This window comes from Peromyscus eremicus, chromosome 5 (assembly GCF_949786415.1).
Source record: "Peromyscus eremicus chromosome 5, PerEre_H2_v1, whole genome shotgun sequence".
In the NCBI taxonomy this organism is placed as follows: domain Eukaryota; kingdom Metazoa; phylum Chordata; class Mammalia; order Rodentia; family Cricetidae; genus Peromyscus; species Peromyscus eremicus.
The window spans coordinates 179,561-191,783 of record NC_081420.1 but is presented as its reverse complement, the minus strand read 5'-3'; the positions used below and the strand labels follow the sequence as shown (position 1 = coordinate 191,783).

Sequence of the window (12,223 nt, the reverse complement as noted above, 5' to 3'; positions counted from 1 at the left end):
TGTAAAACATTTTAATAGCATAAAGCTTTTCATGACAATGAAATACATCTGCTCCTAGCAGCACCAATTTACTTCAGGGAAGATGATAGGCATCCAAGAAACTCCATATGGAGTTTACTTTCATTATGGCAAAGCTAGTCCTTGGGGGAAAAAACTGTGCTTGCCTTGATTGCTGATAGTATGCTGTACAAACTGGACAAGCAGAAGCCCAAGGAAAAAGACAGCTAACCTTTGCCAAGATATGGTGGAACAGTCCTTCAGAATTCCTGCTTCATAGAAAAGTCTGCCAGATCTTCTAGGCCTGTAGGCCGAAGATGGATGCCTTAACATTGCAGAGGAAACTTGGGTGACTGTCCAGGTAGCCAGATATCTCTGTCAATTTGGAAACGGTTTGCACTGCATTTCCTGTTCATTCAGGTAATATTATATCCTTCTGGGGTCTCTGATGGAGTTAAAGACAAGTAGTTAAACTTACAGTTTTCTTTGTTAGCAAATTCAAAAAAGAAACTCACAAAATGGTATAAAATGTATAAGGTTGAGAGACACAAAAGCTTAAATTGTTTATCTAAGGAAATATTTTGAGGTATAAATAGTTTTAAGACTGTAATATAAGTTATGATAAAAATGGTTTAGGTATAAAACTTTAAATTCATCAATATAAGATACACAATAGTGTATTTTCTCCAAATATGCCAAATACAAATGGACTGTACATTGTGAATATAATTCTTACCTAATAATTGTTCTTATTATTTATAGTTTCACTATGTTAGAGTTAAAATCTTTCTTTTTTATTTACAAAAAAAGGGAAAATGTAATGGAATAATCATTTTATACACTGTGTAGATGTGTCACTCTGATTGGTTTAACAAAAAGCTGAATAGCCAGGATTTGGGGACCAGAGAGAGAGCTGGGAAGAAGAAGGGTTGAGATAACAGGAGACACACAGAAAGCAGCATGGGCATTGCAAAGTAAAGGTAACCAAGCCGAGTAAAAGAACATAGATTAAAAGATATGGGTTAATTTAAGTTATAAAAGCTAGTTAGAAACCAGCCTAAGCTATCAGGCAAGCTTTCACAATTAATAAGTCTCCATGTTATGATTTGGGAGCTGGCTGGCAGGACAAAGAAAGACTCACTAAAGTGGACTTAAGAGGTAAATAAAACAAAAATTTACACAAATACACCATACTAAAACTTAGAGAATGTAGCAAAAGCAACTCTAAGAGGCAAGTATGTAGAGATAAAATGTCTGTGTGAAAAAAAAAAAACAAAAAACTCGAGTCCAAAAAAATCCTTGAATCTCAAAGAAATAGAAAAATGTTAATTAAGGCCCAAATAACCAGAATGAAGGAAAATAGTAAAGATCAGAGCAGGGATAGATGAACTGGGCCACAACACAATTAAAAAAAAAAAGATCAATGAAACTATAGGAAAGACAGAAATATTTTTAGAGTCTAAGAAACAAAAAGAGAAGATTTAAATAAATTCAGAAATGAAAACATCTAAAACTGATACCACAGAAACATACAATAGTCTACAATGAACAATTATTCTAATTCAACAACCTAGAGTATACTCTAGAGTAGAAAAATGATTGCAAACATAATGACCAAGATTGAAGCATGAAGAAATGTAACATTAGAATAGATGTATAATGAATAAAGAGATTGAACCAGCACTCAAACCTCCCAACAAAAAAATTCTTAAGACTAGATGGCTTTAATGGTGAATTCTACTGAACATGAAATGATTTTTAATTAAAGATTTATTCTATTTTTATGTATGTATATTCATGTGTCTTTGTATCTGTACTCATATGTGTAGGTTCTTGTGGAGGCCAAAGAAAGCATTAAGTCTCAAGTGTAGCACGAATTCTAATTAGTCTTAATAATAAAAACCCAGAGTCAGATATCAGGGTGAAAGCTGAAAGATCAGAGAAGCAGAGCAGCCAGCCACTAGAAAGACTTCTTACCTTTAGGCATCTTCAGACCAAAAGGGCCAAGCTCCTGTCTCCACCCCACCTTATCACTTCCTCTCTACGTAGTCATATCACTTCCTGTCTCATTTGCCTAGTGCTGGGATTAAAGGCATGTGCCTCCCAAGTACTGGGATCAAAGGCATGAGATCCCAAGTGCTGGGATTAAAGGTGTGTGCCACCACTGCCTGGCTTCTATGGATAGCTAGTAGCTAGCTCCAGGCAAGCTTTATTTGTTAGCGCACAAACAAAATATCACCATACTCAGGTGGTTGGGAGTGACCTAATATGAGTATTACAAAGTGAATTACAATCCTCTCTGAGACCAGCAAGTTCTCTTAATTGCTAAGCCATTTCTCCAGCCTTTTACCAATCATTTAAAAGAGAATTTACATGCATCACAAATGTTGGATAGACTCTTTAGTTGCCTTTCTGTCTCTCAGAACTTGAGCCAACCTTGGCCTCTCAGCCTGGTAGCCTCTCTCCTTTGAAAGGGTTGATAAAATGTTCTGCAAATTCATAGCCTTTATAAAGAATTCAGTTATCTCCCTCCCACTTGCAGCTGTAAGCAAGCTCCATCCCCTAATAATCCTAGACCAAGGACAATTCTGAATTATAACATTACTTTTATCAGTGCCTTCCTGACTTCTCAGGCAGGTCCAGCTAGGTCATATAGTATGAAGCTTGCCTATCTCCTTAAAAATTTGTAGGAGTCAAAAGCCTCCCTTGTTCTTCATATTTGAAAGGAAGTTTCTGTCTCTGTTTAAGGTTGTATAATGGCTGTATATGGCCATGGTGCTATGTATATCTTGATGTTACAGCAATAAAATGTCTATCATTTTCCCCTTAAGGCCATGCTATACTTGATAGCTATCCTTCATAATGGTCTCCCATTTCAAAGCCCCATCACAGTTTCACACAGTGTGAGATTCTCTCCCTACTCTCCTCCTCTCTCTTATTAAGGGTGCCACAAAAATAAAAGATTTTATTAACAGGTATTAGTTGTGCATATTAATTTAACTTAGTGTCATATTTACACACATATATCAAGCACAATCAAAAGCAGCCTCCTTTTCACCACTCCACTCTACCCCTTCTCAACCTCTAGTAATCACTATTCTATACCCAAGTTGACTTTTTTTAAACTCCCATATATAAGAGAGAATGTGCAGTACTTGTTTTCTATGTCTAACATTTCAACAAATGCAAGAACCTCCAGTTTTATCACTGTTTCAAATGACTGGATATCATTCTTTATAAAAGACTAGTACTCCACTATGAGGGTGTGTGTGTGTGTGTGTGTGTGTGAGAGAGAGAGAGAGAGAGAGAGAGAGAGGGGGGGGGGGAGAATAATGACTGACTCACTATCTCAGCTATAATGAATACATAGTTAACATGAGCATTCAAGCATCTTTTGGATATGTTGATTTCACTTCCTTTGAATGTATGCTGAGGAGTGGGATAATTCAATCATGAATGAAGTAGATCTACTTTTAGATTTATCCTATTCTTTAAATGACCATGTGATTTTACATTTCTACAAACACTGTAAAAAAATTTCCCTTTCTCTATAACCTCCCCAGGATTTGTTTCTATTATTAATATAGTCATTTGGATATCTCATTGCAGTTTTGATTGGCATTTCTCTGATGACTAGGGAGCAAGTAGCATATTCTTGGATTAAAAAATACTGGATTGTTTTGTGAAAGAATATGGCATGTGTGTTTGTATACTGTAAATATATGTACATGTGGCTGGATGTCCATGTGCAAACACCTGAAGCAATCCCTAAATTTCTGTGAAGTTAAACTTTATGAAGTCTATATAAAGCTATATATTTACAAATACCATATAAGATTTTAGCTACTTGTAGTTATTTAATACTTAGATTTTTGTTTTTATGTATTTATGTTCTTCTGTTTGAAAAATGAGGCAAAATATAAAAAAAAGTTAAAGTTCATAAAATTAAATGAATATAATAGGAACTTGAGTTCTTTCCTTGAACTGATGGCAAATAAAAAACATTGCACAAACAAACCAGACTCGGGAACAAAGGAGATACTGACAGTGAAAAACCTCTGGAAAATATTCAGAATTACAGGGTCAGTCTCAGGGTTTTTTAAATTATTTTTTAATGTGTATGCATGAGTGCGTGCATGTGCATATTTGCACCACATGCATGTGTAGTGTCCACCAAAGCCAGAAGAGGGTGTCGAAAAAACAAAACAAATCCAAATAAATATTCGTGTGTGTGTGTGTGTGTGTGTGTGTGTGTGTGCATCTATGATTGCATTTGTCAAGGTGTGAGGGTGTTTGTGTTTTCTAGCTAGGCTGGAGTCCAGCAAGCCCAGAGAGAGACCTTCCTCTAGCTACTCCTTTTTGAGCTGGGATAATAAGAACTGGCAGAGAGGCCTACCTTGTTATGTAGGTACTAGTATCTAAACTCAAATTTTCATTATTGAACAAGTGCTCTTAGCCACTTGCACTCTCTCTCCATCCCCCAATCTAAAATTTTTTAAGGACTATAAGAATGGCCTTAAATGTGGTGGTACTGCATGCCTACCAGCACTAGGGAGGCTGAGGCAGATCCCTGTGAGTTTGAGGCCAGCCTGGTCTACAGAGCTAGTTCCAGGACAGCCAAGGCTACACAGAGAAACCCTGTCTTGAAAAACAAAAAATAAAATAAAATAAAGTAAAATAAAATAAAAAACAAACAAAAACCCTGGCTTTAAAATACCTCAAGCTAAGATTGGCAAATGAGAAAAGGAACTAGGTAATATATGAATTCCTTAGGGGAGGGAGAGGCTAATAGAACAAAAAAAAAGTTGGCGTGAAGGCCTAGACTTGACTTTACAGGCTCTATCTTAGGGAAAGGGTCACTATCTCAGACCACCTGCTGTACTCAGTTCCAGAAAGGACCTCAGGAATGTGCCATGACGACTTGAACAGGTACAGGGCAGTATGCTCCTGCAGGTATCCTGTCTGTGGTTTATGGCCCTTGAAGATATCTAGATAATCCTGCTGAGCAGTCCAGATAATCCTGTTCATCAGGTTGTGGTTTCCCGACAAAAGTCTAACCCAATGGTTTCAAATGTGGTTTCATGCCTGAAGTCTAGACCAATAGTTTCAAAAAAATCACCTTGCCCCATATCCCTTCTACCCAATCCCAAGTTGCCGATTCCTGGCTTGTGGTCTTTCCCTATAAAAACTCTATACCTGGGCTTGTGGCCGCCACCACATTTACTTCCATCTGCCCTGCGGTGGCCCGGGTTGAACATGAATAAAAGGACCCTTATGTGCTTGCATTGGAAACCAGCTCCTAGGTGGTCTCTGGGGGTTTTGCTAAATGGGTACTATAGTTGGAATAAGTGGAGTTGAAAGAAAGTATCCAGAAGACTGAGGAGGGAGAATTGTCTGTCTGTGTTGCCCCTCCCCCACTCTCAGAAGCCCTTTGTGATGTTGAGACCTGGCTTTGTGATGGGGAGTCCCCAGCTCTGTGATGTGGGCCTGGGTTATCCTTCACCTCCCAGGGAGAACTCCCACCAGTTCCATTCAGATGGAGACTCTTTCCTCTTTTCTAGATAGAATATACACCACATGGGTGAGCCTCAGCTCCACTATGTGGGTAATGGACATGATCCTTGCCTTTGTGTGTGGACTGGGGCTCTACCTCCTGTTACTTCCCTTCCTTGAGAGTCATCTATCTTCACCTCTACTAAATATAAAGTTCACCAAAAAGGTAAGAAACTCTCAATCTAATCTAACAGAATCTAACAGAGAATTCTCTCTCTCTCTCTCTCTCTCTCTCTCTCTCTCTCTCTCTCTCTCTCTCTCCCTCCCCTCTTTCCCTCCCTGTCTTCCCCTCTCTCCCTCTTTCTCTTCCTTTCCTCCACCCTCCCTCTCATTCTTCCTGTCTCTGTGTGTATCTCTTAATTTTTAAATTAGCATACAAAGTTTTGGGTTTAATAATGGGATCTTCAAACAAACTTTGTTTTCGTTGTCTGCTGCCTTCCATTCCTTTTTCCTCCCTCATCCCCCTCCCCACCTTGTCTGTGTTCCTCCACTCCCCACAAGCCTCTTTTTGGCTTTCATGTCATATGGGTTCTTTTGCCCATCTCCCCTGCCTCAACACCACATTTTAGTACAAACTTCCACAAATCAAATAGAGAGATGGCTGGGGAGCCATCTCCAGAAAGAACAGAAATCTATTCTTCTGGTAGCTGGTGGGGCAGGGTTGAGAGTAGATACCAGGACATCTATCTGGAGCTCACAGTATGTCTGTGAGGTGTGCTGATATGCCAGGGTAAACTTGAATGGCATGATTTCATGGATAGGATCTGCATTCTTGATAGAGTTGGGGATCTCTTTATCAGAGATAGGACAAGCATTGAGCACTGGTTTCATATATTCCCTTTTCCTGTACAATCCTTTCCTCTGTGATGGGTTGTCTAAGGGCTGAGCTGAGCCTCAAAAGGTATTAGATCAGAGGCCAGAGTGACATCTGGCTTCAAGAAACAGAATTCTACCTGGCAACTATCTACAAAGCAGCTACAAAGGTTTGACTCTTGAGCAGAAGAACAGTGACTGTAGATATCCATGATTGGGCTCACAGTGCATCTATTGGAAGACCAAAGAAAAATATCAGGTGTTCTGCTCTATAACCCTCTCCTTAATTTCATTAGACAGAGACCTTGCAACCCCAGTGCTATGGGAAGCAGTGACAGGAGAGGATCTCTGGAATTTGGTGTCTTCTAGCCTAGCCCCAAGTTCAGATCCTCTCCTATCTCTGCCTCCCATAACACTGGGGTTACAGGCACATGTGCAACTACATGGCTTCTTACATGAGTGATGGGAACCTGAACTTAGGTCCTCACACAACAATGTTCTTATCCACTAGGCCATCTCCAAGGCTCTCTTTTTATATTTCTTAAAGAAAGAAAACAAGTTGGCAAAAGTGCTCAGTAAGTAAGTTTTTGTTTTGCAAGCATAAAGATCTGGATTCAGATACTCAGCACCCAATCAGAAAGCTGGGCATAGTGATATGTGTCTGTAGTCTTGGTGTTGGGAAAACAAATCCAGAAGGATCCCTGAAGCTTCCTGGTCAGCCATCGAGTTTGACTGCATCAGTAAGTTCCAGGTTGAGTAAGAGACTCTGTCTTTAAAACTTAGAGTGACAGGAGAATACTGACATGGATCTCTGGTCTCCCGTATTCATACACATTTGCACATACACGAGAGGGGGAGAGAGAGAGACAGAAAGGGGGAAGAGAGACAGAGACAGAAAGAGAGAGACAGAGAGACAGAGAGGAGAAATAACAAGTGTTTGTTTGCACTCACTCACTTTAAAAATGTGAAGTTAAAACAACAAAAAAGCAGAACCACTTGCCAAGCTTGGTGGTGAACTTCTTTAAACCCAGTACTAGGAAGACAGAAGTAAGTAGATCTCTGGGAGTTTAAGGCTAATCTAGTTTATATAGTTAATTCCAGGCTAGCCAGGGCTGGGGAGATAGATTTTAAGAACACTTGCTATTCTTCTAGAGGAACCAAGTTTGCTTCCAGAACACATAGCCCACAACCACCCATACTCTAGTTCCAGATCCAATACACACTATTCTGGCCTCTGCTACTAGTCAGGCACACATCACACACACACACACACACACACACACACACACACACACACACACACACACCATTAATCACATATCAAATTTAAAAATTCATGAATATCTGCAGCTTCTCTAGATGAGAATGAAAACCTCTCTCTCTCTCTCTCTCTCTCTCTCTCTCTCTCTCTCTCTCTCTCTCTCTCTTTCTGTCATTTCTCAGCCTCACCTGCAGATGACCTGGCAGAGCTGGTGCAGGAAAAAGTTTAGGACTCGTAGGAAAGATCCCAAAGGTAAGTCAGTCTCTGCTACTCACTTGCCTGTGAGGAACTAACACCATGTTTCCCAGGTGAGTTGCAGAGGCCTAAGAGGGAGGTTCCTGGGAAAGAAATAACAATACCATGCTCAGGTTCCTGTCTTAGAAGAAAACTATGATGAGCCAGCTGACAGGTGCTCCTAAGAGGGATGTCTCTGGACTATTAGGAGCAATGTTAACCAGGATTTGGAGGTGGGATCTTGAGTAAAGCTGATTCTTTTTTGAGGTGACCCCATCCTTTCTCCCATAAGTCAGTTAGAAGGATCATGGAGGGTGACAGCTATGGGAGTTACTTATAAATGAATAAGTGCTGTCCATCCATCTACCTTGAGAACACTGTCAGTCATGGATCACATGACCTTGCTCTAGAATCACATGATCAGGCTCTAGAATCTAATCTCATAATCTTTTCTAATGGGGTACCCACAAATTTAGCTTACTATAAAAACCCTATGCCCTACCTTCCATCATCATAACCCAGTCTCCTAATTTCCAGCTTGGGGAGAATGCCTGAAAAAACTGAAAGAAAAAGGAAAAGATGGATTATTTCTAGAAGAAATTAGCCCAGAACACCGTTTGAATTCTTTAGGGAACATGTTTAAGTCACCAAGTACTAAGCAAGACAGCACTACTCTGCCACCTTTCTGGAACCTGAAAGAAAAATCAGAGCAGCAGATGGCCATTCAGAAACTATCATATCCCAAGATTTTGGGGGACCATTTTCAACAGAAATACAACCAGCTTTTCTGGGGTCTCCCTTCTCTGCACAGTGAATCTCTAGTGGCTGCTGCCTGGATCTCTCAGACTTCTACTCTCCCTTCTCCCTTTTTCTTATTCAATGTCATCTCAAGTAGTTATCCAGTTCAAATGCAGGCTCGAATGTCTTCAGTGCTTTCCCACACACAACCCCTATCCTACCTGGACCTCCAATCTCCACCCTTAATACTGTCTCCACCCCAATTCCAGCCCCCAACTTTGAATCAAGTCCATCTTCAATCCCCTCTTCCAGCCCTACTGCCCTCTTCTCTATCCTACACAAGGGATTATGGAACATCTTGTTCTCAGTCACAAAGTAAGCCACAGTGTCTCCCTACTGAAATACAATACAGGGAAAGGACCTCAGTGACAAAACAACTAGAAAGTAGATTGGCTTTACCCTTGATGGTCCAGAGACCTCAAGAAGTCTATGATGTCTTGACCTCCAACATTTCCCAAAACTTGGCAGTCTCTATCCTTCCTGACAATTTTCCAATTAGCTGTGAGCTCCGGGAGAAACTGGAGCAGCACATTCAAAAGTGGCTCATTCAACACCGATGGGATCTTCCTCAGAAGATCCAAGAATCTCTGGAAGTGATGCAGCTTCAGAGCACAGTAATAGAAAGTTGTCAACCCAGAGAGAGACCTGGCCCCTCAAGACCCTTTGTGTCTATGGGTAAACATAGCATGGATGGCCAGAAGGTGAGATTCAAGCTAGAAAGGGAATCTGGTAAGAATTTGGGACCTATTCTAGGAAAGATCTCAAAACATCCAATCAAGCACTTGGAAAAAAGTCCAGTAAAGGTAGAAGGGACAAATCTTTCAGAGTCAGAAAGAAATCCAGTAAAGAGTTTGAAGAGCGACTCCAGAAATAACTTAACCAAATGCATAGACGAGAATCTAGAAAACGGCTTGACAGCTCATTTGGGCACAAAGTCAGGGCAAATCAATCAAGGTCTGATCCCTCTGAGTGTGCGTCGATCCTGGCTTGCTATGAACAATGGATTTACCACGTCTGACACCCATATGGAAACTAGAAACTTAGCATCCTTGAAGAGTTCAGAGAAGTCTGTGAGCTCTTTACCGAAGCTTACCTTTCTTGATCCAGGCATTCAACAGGCCCTGGAGGCACATGTTGTAAGGTTTTGGGTGAAGCACAGGTGGGGCCTTCCCCTCAAGATACTCAAGCCCATAAATCTCTTTAAGTTGAAAAGTGGTGAGTCCTTGCCCATTGCACTGTATGCCCCACCTTCCTCATCCTCTGTATCTGAGACCAGTTCAGCAGTTGAGGTAGTCAGGTTCCTAGGAAAACCATGCCAGACATGCTTGAGAGAGGTAATAATTAAGGATTCTTCTCCATCATTAGGGAGTCTTCTCCTTGTCTCCTCTCCTTCCTGTAAGGATATCGAGAGAGCCCTAGGAGTGTTTCCATCTGGTGTTGACCAGGAACCTTCAAAGACCCCACCAACCAAAACAGAGAGCAGGCATCATTCTGAAACTCTCACACATAAGTTCATGGATATACCCTCTCAGAGTGGGACTGTCTTAGAGAAAGAGAAAGAGACCCAAGAAGTCCTTTTACTGCCTAGAAAGACTAGTGTCCAAAATGCAGGGGCACACAGCCACCAGGCAAAAGTTGTTAGTGAGTTTCCACATAATGTGGAGACAGAATCAACAGGCCAGCCACAAGTCTACACTGCTGCTGTGCTCCTTCCAGAGAGTTCCAGGAGCATGCTTCTTCCTGCAGACACTTTGGCTTCACAGGTGTTAGGTGACATTGTGGTGGCAGGAGGAGGCAATGGCCTGGTGCAGCAGAAACCCAGTACTCCAAAGCATCAAGTCTCACAGAAGAGCCAAATCAAGGTGTTGGCCCCTACTTATCAAGGTGAGGACACTAAAAGACAGAATAAAAGAAAGCATGAAGAAGGGTCCAAGTTCACCAGAATCAAGGAGAAAGAAGACAAATTTAGAAGTAAACACTATCAGTCCCTTCCAAAACCCACACAAGTTCCTCCAGAAAGCCCCTTCCAAAAACTTGTGAGCCGCTTTCTTCGGTGGATTCATCCCAAGAAAACAATCAAAGGACAGGAATCTCCTCCCAAGAAAGGTAGGCCTACAGCAGGTACTGCCCAGAGTCAACAAAGGCAAGTGAAAAAGAAACCACACGTGGACAGCAATGTTGCTGAGGCCCAGGAACTTATGACAGCTGTTGGAGAGATGTTAGAAAAGAAAATGATGCTGCAACGTAAACTCTGTGCTTCAAAGTTTGACAAGCACAGAGAAACTCCTCCACCCCCCGTGTCTCAATCTTCCCATGGCCACAAGCCAGCCTCCTACTCAGAACAAAGGAGAGCACCCAGTCACCCAGTAAATTTCTCCTGTCAGAAGTGTCCTATACAGGACAAGCACATCAGAGACAAACCATCTCAAAAAACTGTACGATTTAGCAGTGAACCACAGACCCCTCAGAATCCTAACCTTGTGTCCCCTAACACAAGTATGAACCTAGTGAGTTCCTCCCAGAGCGGAACAATAGTGCCAGGTGTCTCAAGTCACCATCTCCACTGTCCTAGGCACTGTGTTCTTCGAAGGAGTGTCTGTAGCCACCTAGAAAATTCCTCTCTAGTTTTTTCTAGTAGGAAAACATAATCAAAAGAAAAAAAAATAGTCCATGTAAGAATTATTTTTCTCACGTTAGTACATTGAAGATATTTAATGTAGCCCAAAATACATGTTTTTTCCCTTTATAAAAGGGTAATGGTTTCTGTCTGTTCCATGTTTTATATGGGCCTTGTCTTCTAGCAGGGATAGACTAGAATGGGTGATTAATAGAGATAAGCACACCTCCCCAAAAACTCCTAACATCAAAATGCCATTGCCAGTGTCCAGGGAGATGGTTCTGTTGGTAAAATGCTTGGTGCAAAAGCATAAGGACCTGAGTTTGGATCTCTGACAATCATGTAAAAAACTAAGCATGGTGGTGCACATTTTTAATCCCATTGCTGGGGAGAGGAAGACAAGAGGATCCCTAGGGCTTGCTGGCTAGCTGGCTAGTCAAATGAATGAGCTACAGGCTCACTAAGTGACCCTATCTCAAAAAAGAAAAAAAACATTACTGAGGCAGATACCCAACACTGACCTTTAGTCTTTACACATATACATGCACACATGTATGTCTACTTGCATGTACATGTGCCCAAACATAAAGATGACAGGATAGGAAAACTGAGAACATTCCATCCCATGGTCTGCTCCAATCCACCTTTCCACTGTGTTATTTTAACCTTAAACTTTAGGCAGCTGCAAAGACTAGGAAGACAGAGGCTTCTTAAGTCTCAAAATCTCCTCCTCCCCACTCCCCAGGGCTCCAGACAGAGTCTGAGCCAAATAGCTTTCCTAGTTACAAAATCGGTATGAATTTGGATGAGGGCTGGGCATTCTGTTGTGTTCTGAGCTCAGAAGCAGGAGAAAGCTTGCTCATAGCTTTCTTGGTGGAGAATAGACTGTGCCTGCCTCTGGGAAGCCTCTTCTCCTGGGGAAAGGTAGGGATAGTTCAGCCTTAAGAAAA

At 41.3% G+C, this 12,223-nt stretch overlaps 1 protein-coding gene across 1 annotated transcript; it reads left to right on the top strand.

The window, feature by feature from the left end:
* The first annotated feature begins 5,445 nt into the window (after nucleotides 1-5,445).
* LOC131910850 (spermatogenesis-associated protein 31-like) lies at nucleotides 5,446-11,494 on the top strand. Its single transcript, XM_059262732.1, has 3 exons — nucleotides 5,446-5,716; nucleotides 7,807-7,876; nucleotides 8,396-11,494. Exons 1-3 carry the CDS (start codon nucleotides 5,477-5,479, stop codon nucleotides 11,302-11,304), a joined length of 3,219 nt encoding a protein of 1,072 aa, XP_059118715.1. The 5' UTR covers nucleotides 5,446-5,476; the 3' UTR covers nucleotides 11,305-11,494.
* Nucleotides 11,495-12,223: the final 729 nt, after the last annotated feature.